General features: G+C 41.8%; 2 protein-coding genes across 2 annotated transcripts; both read left to right on the top strand.

The window, feature by feature from the left end:
- The first annotated feature begins 4,438 nt into the window (after nucleotides 1–4,438).
- Nucleotides 4,439–8,691, top strand: ufsp2 (ufm1-specific peptidase 2). The gene is made up of 12 exons (XM_086034743.1): nucleotides 4,439–4,571; nucleotides 4,724–4,811; nucleotides 5,297–5,480; nucleotides 5,571–5,637; nucleotides 6,055–6,209; nucleotides 6,299–6,491; nucleotides 6,727–6,873; nucleotides 6,938–7,102; nucleotides 7,725–7,849; nucleotides 7,924–8,000; nucleotides 8,169–8,293; nucleotides 8,391–8,691. Exons 1-12 carry the CDS (start codon nucleotides 4,569–4,571, stop codon nucleotides 8,475–8,477), a joined length of 1,416 nt encoding a protein of 471 aa, XP_085890869.1. The 5' UTR covers nucleotides 4,439–4,568; the 3' UTR covers nucleotides 8,478–8,691.
- A 516-nt stretch (nucleotides 8,692–9,207) lies between these two features.
- cfap97 (cilia and flagella associated protein 97) lies at nucleotides 9,208–13,278 on the top strand. The gene is made up of 4 exons (XM_086034745.1): nucleotides 9,208–10,080; nucleotides 10,742–11,013; nucleotides 12,798–12,942; nucleotides 13,104–13,278. The coding sequence occupies exons 1-4, from the start codon at nucleotides 9,540–9,542 to the stop codon at nucleotides 13,223–13,225; spliced, it is 1,080 nt and encodes a 359-aa protein (XP_085890871.1). The 5' UTR covers nucleotides 9,208–9,539; the 3' UTR covers nucleotides 13,226–13,278.
- Nucleotides 13,279–14,064: the final 786 nt, after the last annotated feature.

Raw genomic sequence — 14,064 nt, 5'->3', positions numbered from 1 at the left:
TCAACCCACCCATAATAAAATGGGTAGGTTGCATCACAATGGGCATCTAAAAACTGTGACAAAAAAAAAAACATACGTCAATAAAACTGCTGGGTCAAAAATAACCAAATTTCAGTCAAAAATGACCAACTGCTACTTGGGTCAATTTTGTCCCAACTTTCTGAATTTAAAAAATTGGGTTGTTTTTATATCTTGTGTCACCACACTACTGTACTTAATTGGTCATGATGGTGGTATTTTATAGGTGGTACTAGCTGTAAGTTTGAGTTTAGAAAGTTTAGTCGGACTCGCTGACCTACGGCCGTTTAAAAGTAGAGGTGGACCGGCCTATGGACTGTTACTATTTTTTTTTGCCCTCTGAAAAAAAGGTGAATGATGGACGACGGAAGGGTACCCACTCTGCAGACGGATGACGAATAAAGGACGCTCAATTTTTTGTAAAATGCCCAGCTCTGCAAATAATACTTTGGGGCTAATTCCAACAGAAACGGTTGTTAAAACCGCAACTCCATATTTTCTCCCATTTTTACTCCCCGTGATTGTCGATGACCAAATACTTTTGTTTATACAATGAGTTGAAAATAAATGTCTTGTTGAAGCTGTGAAAAATTGACAAACATAGCCGAAGACACTCCAACAGTTTTTTTGTTGTCAATGCATCTGCCAGCGCAGTGTGATAAAAATGATTTACTGAAGAAGGCTGTTAAGCTTAAGACCAAGAATGGTGCCAGTACAGAACACAATGAAACTGCTAAATAAAGCAGGCCGTAACAATATTACCACCTACACAATTTAATGAGATGCAATACAAAAACGGAAGGATTCTACCTTTAATAATGCTCATTTTGGATTTGGAGTGACAGTGTCACTCATTGTGCTTGTTTACAGTGGGGTGGGACAAATTGTATTTTTTCCTCGTCATGAGTGGGGTCTGTCACATTAAAAAGAAAAATCTTGATGATAAAAATTGGTATGCAAGTACCTCACTTTTGACAGCTACTGACATCCGTTGAGCGATACATAAAGAAGCGATGAAAAGTGTCGGGACACTTGGCCATTAAGTAGCATGAGAAAGTGTCTCCAAACATTTGACCAGTACTTCTAATCTCTATCTCTTGCTATTCTCCTTTTGCTCACTTGAAAAGTGGGTGGCTTGAAAACAGAAAAAGGGTAACACATCGAAATGTAAATACCATGAAATAAAAGCTGGAATTTTGAACTTTTGTCTCATGTTCATCTTTTGATCTGCAACCTAAATGTCTTCAGTAAACAGCAAAGACAAAGGAATTAGTTTTGCCGTTCCAATACTTTTGGAGTAAACTGTACATTGCATGGCCATCTATCAAGAATTCTCGAGCTGAAAAATAACGCAAATACTTCACCACGTGTTCACAATGTATACATCGAAGTGTCATCACACACAAGCAAAAGATACACGATGCTTATATCTTCGCGCTGGATGTGCGTGTGCGCCTTGCGTTTCCAGCACACAGCGCGCGCCGTATATTCAAGCAGTGCACAGATCCTGTTTACGAAAACGGAGAGAAGATAGCAACGGCCCTGGCGCAAATCAAGGCCGACATGGTGAGATTTCATCAGAGATAAACAGCAATAGCTTGTGCTGCATGAGGTCAATGTCAAGCAAAACTGGTTCCAAGTAGATTGTGGCATTCATCTGAGGTGCTTCTTAAAGCGGAAGTCAACCCAGGCCAAACGTTTTTTTTTTCAAGAATATGTTCCATGCAGGCGGCACGGTGGTCGACTGGTTAGCACGTCCGCCTCACAGTTCAGAGGTCGTGGGTTCGATCCCGGCTCCAGCCTCCCTGTGTGGAGTTTGCATGTTCTCCCCGTGCCTGCGTGGGTTTCCTCCGGGTACTCCGGTTTCCTCCCACATTCCAAAAAAAACATGCATGGTAAGTTGATTGGATACTCTAAATTGCCCCTAGGTGTGATTGTGAGTGCGGATGTTTGTCTCTGTGTGCCCTGCGATTGGCTGGCAACCGGTTCAGGGTGTCCCCCGCCTACTGCTCAAAGACAGCTGGGATAGGCTCCAGCACGCCCGCGACCCTTGTGAGGATAAGCGGTATGGATAATGAATGAATGAATGAATGTTCCATGCAAGCCCACTGGTTGAAACAAGGCATTCTGATAAATATTGCGTTTGTGGAATAAGAGTTGATCCACCCGTTTTTAGACAGCACTGGGGGCGGCCATTTTGTCACTTATGTCAACTGAAAATGACATCACAAGTGCTCAAGGCTCAGGTAACGACCAATCACGGCTGACCTGTTTTCTGAAGCTGAGCCGTGATTGGTCGTTAGCTGAGCCCTGAGCAGTTGTGATGTCATTTTCAGTAGACAGAAGGGATAAAATAGCCGACCCCTGGGGTGGCTAAAAATGGGTGGATTTTGCTGCCTAACTCGTATTCCACAATCGTAATATTAATCAGAATGCCGTGTTTCAACTAGCGGGCCTCCTGGGAACATATTCTTGAAAAGAAAATGTGTTTGGATGGATTTCCCTTTAAGACACTCGGAATATCTGCGCAGCCAATAAAGGACCTTTTCTGACTTAAGCGCACACTATGCCACATAATGGTTTGTTTTGTTTTTTTCCTAACAGGAAGTGCCCTGTATTCTTTATTTTTCTCTCTGTCCCCTCTTTGGCAAATATTTTATTCCCAATTGAGATTTACTGTCAAAACAAACATCAAACTAGGAGAATTACACGTTATGTATAACACTATAGTTTAGTCTTTAATCCACTAGTTTAATGCTAATGCTAACACTTGTGGGAGCGTATCCATCCAGTTTATATACATGCATATATCTAAATACGGTAAATAACCCTTTAAGCAAGGGGTATTTGAAAACAAAAGCTGCAGCAACACATAAATAACAGAATTCACAGTCATACATATAGATTTTTTTCCCAGTCATATATTCGTATCCTTTGTGAGGAGCTGAGAAGAGCAGTGTTTGTCTTATATTGCCTCCAGGTGGTCAAGGTGGGCATACCAGAAGGAGCTGCAAAATGGCCATTCGGTTGATGCAATGTGTGGCAAAAGGTTCTTTTGAATAGGTATTTTAAAGTTAAATATAAATACTCATTACTCATACAAAAATGCATTTTTACAAATAATGCCCCGTCACCCTTAGATAAATGACTGCTCGCCCTGCAGTTACTAAATAAACACTTCTGGCAACTTAATGACAAAATGATGTTAATAAGTCAAACATTTGGTGCAAAGATTTTTCAAGATAGTTTTTATTAAATAGAAATCTAAAATGATTGTAATTCCGGTGAAACTTGTGTTGTGATGATGAATTTTGAGCTCCCATTTGTGCATGCAATGCTACTATGCAATGTCTCCAATGCTGTGTCCACTCACTCTGCCTGATCTTGCATGCATGGCTGCCGTGCCATTGCCTGAGGCAAACAGGAGAAGCACGAAGAAACACTTTCACTTTCTTCTCTGTTATAGTGAAAACAGTGCTAGTAATGTTTTTTTCCAATACAAATAGACACTAACGAGAATATTTTAAATGTCAATGCAAATAAGGAAAGGTTAATGCATATTTTCCTATGATGCATATAGGATGGGTGACATGGGCACTGATGCTGGAATAATTAGATATTGTATGCCTCACTCCATCCTATAGATGATGACCCACCAGTAGTGAGACATGTATAGATGTACAGTCCAACAGCCCACCCCACCTTTAATTTGAATTTATACATTATATGACAGCCTATTGAATCGCTCTGGATTCTGGGGTCAGGACACATTAATGTTGATACAATAGATACATCTTTTTGGCTCCAAACACTACTATAATGGATTTGAATTGAAACTAACAAGATATGCATTAACTGACTGCAGAAATCCAAATCAGGTGAACGGTGTAGGCCCTATGTAATATAATTAGAGATGACTTATCCTATGATCATATATATTTTTTTAAACCATGGTGATGTGATAGAGGATTATTCATTTATTTTTTGTAATATTGAAATTAATAGTGGGGTTTTAAAAATGAATGAACATTGAAACATTCTACACACCGTCACTTTAACAAAACTTGGCTTGCCATTGGCAGCATGCGGGTCGGAATGAAGGCATAATGCATGAAACAGATTGCCCCTAAAATAGGCAAATATCCCTATAGCAAGAAATATGCTGTAAAACCTATCATTCTTGATCCTTTAGCTTGAGGTATTTTGACAAAAGCATTAAACCTGGGAACAGTTTTAAAGTCCGTTTTGTTCAGGTGTAATATTTTTTGTCAAACGTGAAAAGAACTTCTCATACCGACAATATTGTTTGCATTTATGCAGCAGTATTCCATCGTTGGAGCCAGTTTTAGATGACGCTTAGTTCCCCCCCACCCCCCCCCCCAAAAAAAATACGAGTTACACTGAATGCAACACTAGTAGGCGGGGATGTTATGGTCCAATCAGCTGTCGCGGAAAGAGACACGTAGAACACACGTCAAACAGACATGGCAGCCACCTGTGATTAAACAACTTAGCTTCGTGTTTCTACATTTTCCCAACAAAATTTGACCATGGTGGGCATGACAATACTACTGTGTTAATGTTGACCGATTTTGTTATTGTCACGTACAATGCCATCAGTTGGGTAGCGCGTTGTCGCTAGCTGTCCACATGGTGAATGTAAAACCTCCACTGCCAGCTGCTGATTTGTTTTGTTTGTTTTCAGATTGTCGATTCAAATAGTATCGAGCCAGGAGATTTTCTCCGAGTGAGAGGACCGCTGGAACTCAAATGTCTCCTGGAAAGCACAGATGGTATGATGGAACGTCATGAAATGTTAATTAAAGGGTCATTTTCTCTCAACACTAACAGAAGCCTGTAAGGTGAAACTAATATTATAGTTTGAAAACAAAAAAACAAAAAAATCCTACTGGTCCTCCGGCGTTCTACCACATATAAAAAACATGCATTATATGTTCATTTCGGACTTTAAATTGTGTTATTCTATCAATTGTATTTTAAAGTGCATGCAAAAGTGAGTGTGAATGCTTGGTTTTGTCTATATGTGCTCTGCGATTAACTGTCGACCAATCCAGGCCACTTATCGCCCAAAGTCAGGTGGAATAGGCTGCGGCTCACGTGTGTCCCTAAATCGACATGCCCTTTTAAAAATGGATGAAAACAGTTCAACTAAATGAAGTTGTCCTTTTCATCACTCAGCTGTCTCTCAAATGCAGAATAGAACAATGCATATGTATCATAACACTAATTAAGTAATGTTTTTTTTTGTTTGTTTCAGTGACGCTCATGCAAAAAGCCATCACAAGAACATTTGAGAACATACGCTCTCATGTGAACTCAGAATCCTGCGTCCTTAGAGTCCAGGACAGCCCAGTTATTATTTGGCCAAACAAACATGTTCACGTGACTCCGAAAGAAATAACTGCAAGCACATTGTGTGAAGAACTACATAAATGGATACAGTAAGTTGTTTCTTTCATTTTTTTATTTTTTTTATTTTTTTTTTTTACACCCATTCTTTTTGTTTCTATTCTGTTTTTCTTACATTTCAGGACAGATGAACAAGAGATGGCTGGAAAATGGTCCGCAAAGAAGAAGGGCAAAAAAAGCTCAGCTGCTGTATGTGAATATTTTCTAATTTGTCATTTTCTTTCATGCTCTATTAGAAGAGCCACAGTTTGAAAAATACATTGGATTTGATTCAACTTTGTCATTATCACTAGTACAAGGCAGGAAATAAAGATTGCATCGAAGCGAAGTGCATAAGCACCAATTAAATGGCATAATACAGTACAATAAATGCAGCATGTAAGGCATGAGATGATGTATTTGTAAAGGTATTTATATACTACGAACAGGCTATGACTTTGACTATGAGTAGTAAAGTATGCTGGCTATACAGTATAACAACTATACTGCAGTATAAACAGTGCTCCATGCAAGGTACAGTACAAATAGCAGTTACTAAAGAAAATGTATTATACAGAATATGCATGTGTACAATTTAATTTCATCATCAATTTGTTTGCCATTCAGAGAGTGATCAGCCTAAACCTCATGATGGAAGTGTCAAAGCCAGGTCCCCTACCTGTACCCATCCTCTGCACAACCATCCAGAAGTCCCACTTCCTGTCTACAGCCCTTCCCATGGACTGCGTTGTTCAAATCCGCTCCACTGACACCATCAAAGAGTAACCGGCACAATTAAAATAATTTTTGGCGGGGTGCAAAGAACAGGCTAAAACTCACATTTTAAACACTCGGTTATCTCATTATGCAGTGCCTGTGAGGGCCTGTTGGAGGCGCTAATACATCAGCTGCATGAGATGGAGCGAGAGATGCTGCGCCACATGAAGGGCACTACGCTATCAGTCCCGGAGCCTTTCCACTTTCTGCTTCCAGAGTCCAAAGGACTGGTGACGGCGGTCTATCCTGCCGGGGTGCCCGACAGCCAGCTAGAGAAGCAGCGCAAGGTACGTCGATGACAGTGGCACACGGGAACCAGTAAATTACATTTTGGACCTTACTTGACCTCACACTGCAGTTATGTACTCTACAGTGCACTTGTTTTGTGTACGATCTAATCCGTTGCTGACGGAAGAGAAATTCCAAATTAAAAAAATCATGAAACAACCTACATGTCATCTTTTAAAATGGACTCTGGAATATTTTTCTTTTAATTTTGGCACTCAATCTCTGCTTGATTAGGCGCTGCATGAGCGCTTTGATCTGCCAGAAGACAGGCCCTATTTTAGAAGAGCCAATGCTTACCACTTCCCAAATGAACCCTACAAAGACGGTTACCTGCGAAACCCTCACCTGGCTCTCACGCATCCTACCCTGGACGATGGAAAGGTAAGGCTATTTATTAAATTTTTACCGGTATACAATAGCAGTCCTGATGAGATGTGTGTTTCAGGTGTACTTGGTGCAGGGGCTGTACAGTTACCACCACTACATGCAGGACCGCATGGACGACAACGGCTGGGGTTGCGCTTATCGCTCCCTGCAGACTATCTGCTCCTGGTTCCGGCAGCAAGGCTACGTGGAACGTCCCGTGCCCACCCACAAGGAGATCCAGCAGGTAACGTGGAATATTTTTATGACCTCCCACTAAGAAGCAAATGGATGGTGATGATGATGATGATGATGGTGTGATTTGAAGATCTAAAATTTGGTGCTAGGCCTTTACGGCAGTCAGTCATTATAGTTACTTTGGCCAAGTGCAAGGCAAGGTTTTTCTAGTTTACAAAAACTAATGAAAAAAGTTAAACCAAAATTCTTTAAAAAAACAAAACTGAAACTAAGTTACAAAATTAACTACACTTATAGTGAAAAAACATAGTGTTTTTGTCTTTGTCAATTAATGTCATACCTGTGCTTTGAGTTCATTATATGTTTTTATTCTGGTACTGCTGTACATTCGTACAGAATAAGGAACACATCATGGCGCAATTTCAGAAAACAGGTGAGCTGTGATTGGTTGTTACCTGAGCTCTGAGCAACTGTGATGTCATTTTTAGTCGACAGAAGTGACAAAATGGCCGCCCTCTGGGATGGCTAAAAACGGGTGGATTTTGCTGCTTAATTCATTTTCCACAAATGCAATATTAATCAGAATGCCTTGTTTCAACTAGTGGGATTCATAGAACATATTCTTGGGGGGAAAAAAGTTTGGGTTAACTTCCCTATTAAACATTTATTAGGCTTTAGTGGATGTTGGTGACAAACAAGGGTCCTTTGTGGGGTCTCGTCAGTGGATTGGATCCTTCGAGGTCCACGCCGTCCTCAACCAACTCCTGGAGGTCACGTCCAAGATCTTGTTTGTGAGGTTTGTCTGCCTTGCACCCTGTCTGATGGCTTCATATTATAGATTTATTGAATAATGAATACTTGTACTTTCAGTCAGGGTTCTGAAATGGCCTCCAAAGGCAGAGAACTGGCCAACCACTTCCTCTCTGAGGGCACACCCGTGATGATTGGTGAGCTCTTCACTCTGATGTTTAAACATGTTTTCAAAATACATACTCATACCTGCACACTCTTATTTGAGCCATTATGAGCTCTTGTCACAATCGTAATCAATTTTGATTTTACTGCACCAGGTATGGTGAAAATATGTTGACGTAAAGGTTTGTTGTCCTTCGCAGGTGGGGGGGTCTTGGCTCACACCATCCTGGGCGTTGCTTGGAGCGAGACCACTGGGCAGATTCGCTTCCTCATCCTGGACCCTCATTACACAGGCGCAGAGGACTTGCAAGTCATCACAGAGAAGGTGGGCCTCGAAATGAATTGGCGCTTCTCCGATGTCAATGAAAAAACCGTTACAGACATTGCTGACTTCGGTTTTGTGTGTCTCGTGTTTCTCTCAGGGTTGGTGTGGCTGGAAAGGACCTGACTTTTGGGATCAAACTGCATATTACAATATGTGTCTCCCCCAGAGGCCCAAAACAATCTGATATATAGCCATGATGATGTGAAACCCCAAATCAGTCAAATCAGGCTTTGATTCTTCAGAAGACTGACATTGTGCTCTGGGATTGTGTCATACTAAAACTGAATGGCCACTTCATTAGGTGCAGTCTCATAAGATCCAATACAAGAGCTCAACCTTCACAAAGAATATAATGCTATTCTTTTTTTGTGACAGTCAAAGAAGTATTCATTCAATAATATGGTTATTATTGTGGCTTTATTCTGCAGTGGTTTGCCACTGCACTGCATCACCATGAGAGCTGTTTGTAATACAGTGGTTCCCTGCATATCCATGGCCTGGCATTCACAAATTAATCTATTAGTGGATTTTTTTAAACATTACCCACAATATTCACTGAAAAAACATGACTAATCACAATTTCCTCGAACTTGACAAAAGAGAATTTTTTGGGTTTTTTTTTTTTTGGGGGCGGTTGGGGCAAAATACTTTCTTTCTGCAGTATGTATATTTATTCTTGTTATAGCGGCTGCTTTGGCTCACAATAGTTTTGCCAAACTACGATTAAATAGATCCTTCAAATTACACCAATTATTATCAGACCACAGCGCGTTTCGTACTGCGTACAAATTCCATCGTGATAACGATGAAGCGATGACACCCTGTGTCTGTTGACGAGTGACATCTTGTGGACAAACGGGGCAATTGCATAGACACGTCATCCGCGTCAGGGGCTGACATAAGCCTTTAAATCTACTGACATCAACACGTAAGGCCTTTGAGCGGTGTAATTGACACGCTGATGTAATTGCGAGCCGTCATCGGTGTACGGCTTTGATTAACACCGTTGTCACCTTTTTACCACTTGCGTGAGAACATGATGCGCTTTTTAAATCAGAGTTCGAGCTCCCATCTCGATGGCTGGTACGGTCTCGCTCGAAACTTGAAATTGTGTCTCGAGGACTCACCAATCCGGCAACAACGACCCACAGCCACCGTTGCCAGGAAGTGACGTCATCCACATCGCACTCGGCCCTCGTCTTCCTGGTTTTAAACTCCGCGCTCGAGCGTTGCCCGGACGCCGGCCATGTTCAACCCAAGCGACTTGGAGGGTGACGTCGACCACTCCTTTTTTGACAGCGACCGCGACGAAGACAGAGACCGGCGAGGAGGACGCAGGAGCGAGGACAATGCAGCGCATGAAGACGCGCCCAGCGGCTCGTTCGATGCGTTAGAAGACGACGGAGACAGTGACAGCAGCACGGACGACACCCGAGGGCCAACCACCGCCCCGCACTCTGCGTCGGAGAGAGTCAGCGAGCGGTCCTCCCGAGCCAAACGGCCGCCGAGTTCTTCAACCGTCTCCAGCCGCTACAGCTCGCCGGGAGGCTCCAGGAGGAGAGGCCGAGAGCCGTCCGCCCGCGTCCCCAGCAGGACGTCCAACAGGTTTTCCCTGGCCGAGGAGTCGGACTACACGCTGAGGGACGGGGACAGTCCGGTCTCCTCACCTTTGCAGCGCCTCCAGTTGGTGGAGCCCAGGGCGGGCAGTGCCAAGGGGAAGCGGCGGGAGAGTCCGACCCCGACCCGAGCCAGCAGCATCCTCCGTCCAGGGGTACCCTTGAATGCAGGTGCGGTGCAATTGTCAGTGTAGCGGAGATGCTCTTTGTTGGATCGACTAGTACATCTCAACAAGGGGCATAGCCCAAAAATATTTCAGCGGGGTGACCACTGGCCAGGGTGACAGCAACACAGGTAGCGGTGCATACATGTGCGCCTGCGTGCGTCATTTATCATACCATCCACAGCAACGTTTTGCTGAACTTAATTGACTAGTTAATGCCATGTTGGTTGGTGTTCTTTTGCTTTTGTCTCATAGCTCACGTACCGATTCGCTAACTATCAGCCAATCAGAATAATCAATTGTCACTGACATCCAATGCTATTCACAATTCTGAATGTTGCTTTTTACTTAGGTTTGTTCCTGTTTGTATTTTTATCAGCGTGTGCAACATTGGTATATTCATTTTATTTTAAGCTAAGCAGAAAAATAGGGTTAGCTATATCAGGGGCCGGCGATTTTGTCACTTCTGTCGCCTGAAAATGACATCACAGTTCTCAGGGCTCAGATAAAGACCAACCCAGAAAACAGGTGAGCTGTGATTGGTCGTTACCTTAATTTAAGATTAACTCTTATTCCACAAATGCAATATTTATCAGAATGCCTTGTTTCAACTAGTGGGCCTGCATAGGACATTCTTGGGAAAAAATAGAATTCTGACAATCTTCCAGATATGGACTCCTTTGCCAGCAACAGTGTCATGCAGGAGAACCTCATCCTTCACTGCAGAGGACGGCCGAGCAGGAAAAACTTCACCTTCAACAACAACGAGGTGCGACGCATCGACCACGAGAATCAGCGACTCCTGCGGGTGCTCTCCCGCATCTCCTTAGCGCCCGGCGCCATCGTAAACCAGTTCACCCGCAAGAACACCGCCCCGCACATCCCCCACAGCTCCGTCAACCGCTTACGGGAGCAGAAACGCATCGATAAGGACAACCAAGTGAGTCCAGCTTCTTTTGCTCTCAAATGACACGTTTTCTCATAGCATTGCAAATAATCAACATGATAGTTTGATGTCGATGTGATACAGGTGCGACAAAGTTGATAATGCAACCTATCGTATCACATGATCAAATATTGGTTCAGTTAGTCACTCAAGTTATTTTTTTGGTTTGTTTTTTACAAATTGACCAATCAAAGTGTTGAAAATGTTAATGGCTCAACAAACATGCTGTTTTTTTTTTTTTTTTGCTTTTTTTTTCTCCTGAAAGTGATTACTATGCAAATGTGAGTATACTGCCCCGGCGTCAGTGAATTACATGATACAAAACCGCCCTGGTTTTGCCCTCACTCTATATTTCTGGATACAATGATGGAATTAGTCCACTGATGACTTTTAAGCTTTAGTCTAGGTGGTTGCTCAGCTGAGTTCTGGTGAGTGTGGGCACATTGAAAGAAGACACTGGACAGAAGTGGACGGATGGCAGCAGGTGGGGGATGGTGGCGCACCATATCAGGACTGCACTGTGACATTATGGGAAAGTCCAAACTCTGCAGTTCTTTTGCCTCTTCACACAGTGTACTGTACATATGCTGAAAAAGTGGTGCGCTTTTGGTCTATATCTGAAAAACAAGCGCCAAGCATACACAGTAACCTAAATTGACAGAATCCTGGGATTCTTGTTCATGGTCATGCCACGCTCGCAAGGACGCTTGTTGCCGGGCAGAGTTCGTAGGGCTCTTATGGTAACTGCCCCGTGGGCCAATGATTTTGTTGACTTATGCTAACCACGCCCACAAGAGTGTATGGTAAATTAGAAGCTGGTAAAGACAGTCATTATTGTGATGTTAATCCATACAAAGTCCATGTTAATCTTGCTTAAACTTGTTTTGATGTATTGTTTATATTAGGGCCAAAAACTGATCTTGAAATATAGCTCATATTGTATGTCTCAGTACAGTATCATGGGTGAAAATGTTTTCAGTTTTTATTGAACTTTTTACAAAGCACGACAACTCGACTCGTAACGTCTTTTGTGCGTGTCACTCGACATTGTGCCCTGTGCGCATGCGTGGTACATCACGGATGCGTTGGATATTCCGCCTTGCACTGCAAACGTAGCCTGAGTTATATTGATATTGCCATGTACTGTATGTATGGTATACTGTTCGGCACCCAGCGGATCCACGTGTTTGCAAAAATGTTTGTCACTATTTTATGATATTTTAAAATATTTTTTGGTGGTTCTCAACTCTGCTTGCTCACAACTGTTCTTGAATTGTTAAATCAAAGAAACCTTTTATTGAAACCTGCCACCTCAATGATTGTTCATACTAAGCATTGCGGTAACACGGCAATGTGCCGCGAGGGCTGACTTCAAAATAAAAGCCTAACAAATATATACATGATCGTAAACATTGGGAGCTTTTTCTACCTACTCTATATCTCTACATCATCTGTTTTTTTCCCACAATACTGTACCTGGATTTTTGCTTTCGCATGATCTTTTGACCAAAATATCACTACATTGCTGTGTGATGATTAATTTATACAGTCCAGAGTGTCCACTCTGTCACATGGTCTATTCCTGGTGCGCAGTAATTGAATATGCGATCACATGTTCATCACTCCACTCACGTGTCTCAATATTAGAGAAGTGACAAAACTCTGAAAGGAATCATGATAGCCTTTTCAGTCTTGTGGTTTTTTACCACTGACAGCAAGCTCAATAATGTTGATGACGTGTTGGTAGTTGCCTAACGGCGTCTTTGCTGTCTTTGCAGGCCCTCCTGAAAAGGCTGGAGTACGTCAAGTCCACGCCGACACTTAAGCGTGCCAACCAGCTGTCCGACTACCAGCGTCAAGCCAGATATCAGGCCACACCGTGTGAAGTGTGCGACGCCGCCACCAACAGACTTCCATCCAGCGGTACGACCTCGACGACACACAAAAATAGTCAGCAAAAAGTGTCCGGAATCTTTAGTATGGCAGCAGCAAGTATGGGAGTGATAAAGGACATGTCTTTGATCCCATGATTGTTTGAATGTGAATATGAGATGTCAAATATGTCGCGTTGTCCTCATCCACAGTGGCTGCCATGAGTTCCATACGGGGCACCACCTCCCAGATCGGAACACGGGTCACCTCCGCAAGCTCCAACGCAACCAGGTCCAAAGCGCTGCTCGCAGCCCGCCCACCTTTTTGTTGTTAGTTGCATGTGTCTTTCTTTTTCCTTAATAAATGCATCTATTTTATCTGAGGAAATGTTTGAGTGATTTAAAACAATTTCATCAGGGTAAATAATAGAATAGTCGGTTTCGATTTATTTTAATTCTATATTTTTTAAAATGGAAATAACACTAATCAAATAAAAGTTTTTTTATTCAAAAAGTAACGCTGCTATATTTTTAAAACTAATTAAATCATGTATTAAAATACAATTGAAATTGTATTTTGTTGCTGTCCTGTGAAAAATACGTATGTCCAATTTTGGAATGTTAAAAAAAATTCACATTAATGCGACGTCTGTAACGCCGAAACAATGTAAAAATAAGAAAAATGGACAAGTGTTTTTCACAGGACAGCGCCAATGTTTAAAAATGTACATACCACTTTATTCATCATGTTAATTTTTTATTGAATTATAAATTAAAATGTTTTATATATTTGGAAAAAAGTGAAAAAAAGAACAGTCATTTGATAGCTAAATGTAATTGGCATATTTGAAAAAACACAATCAAATGTAGAAAATGTAGATGTAATTGTATTATTAAATTAAATACTAAGGCCTTTTTAAGACTGCTAGCCAAAATCCGATCCGGTCACAAAGCACGTGAAGTCCGATTTTTGTGAGACTGAAGCCACATTCGGGCGGTAGTTTCATATTTGTCTTAACAGCCCAAAAATCTGATTTGAAGAAGAAATGGACTTGAATCAGATATGAGATATGAATAGCCTTAATCATAAATTAACATTTGAATTAAATTTTATATTTAAAAATGTAAATGCCACTTTTTATTCGTTTGACAGCAAGCTAAATAAGGTCATATT

The sequence above is a fragment of the Filicampus tigris genome, chromosome 6, assembly GCF_054856515.1.
Source record: "Filicampus tigris isolate MCC_2025a chromosome 6, RoL_Ftig_1.0, whole genome shotgun sequence".
Classification (NCBI taxonomy): Eukaryota; Metazoa; Chordata; class Actinopteri; order Syngnathiformes; family Syngnathidae; genus Filicampus; species Filicampus tigris.
The sequence above is the reverse complement of the archived record's forward strand: the minus strand, read 5'-3'. Positions and strand labels throughout refer to the sequence as shown.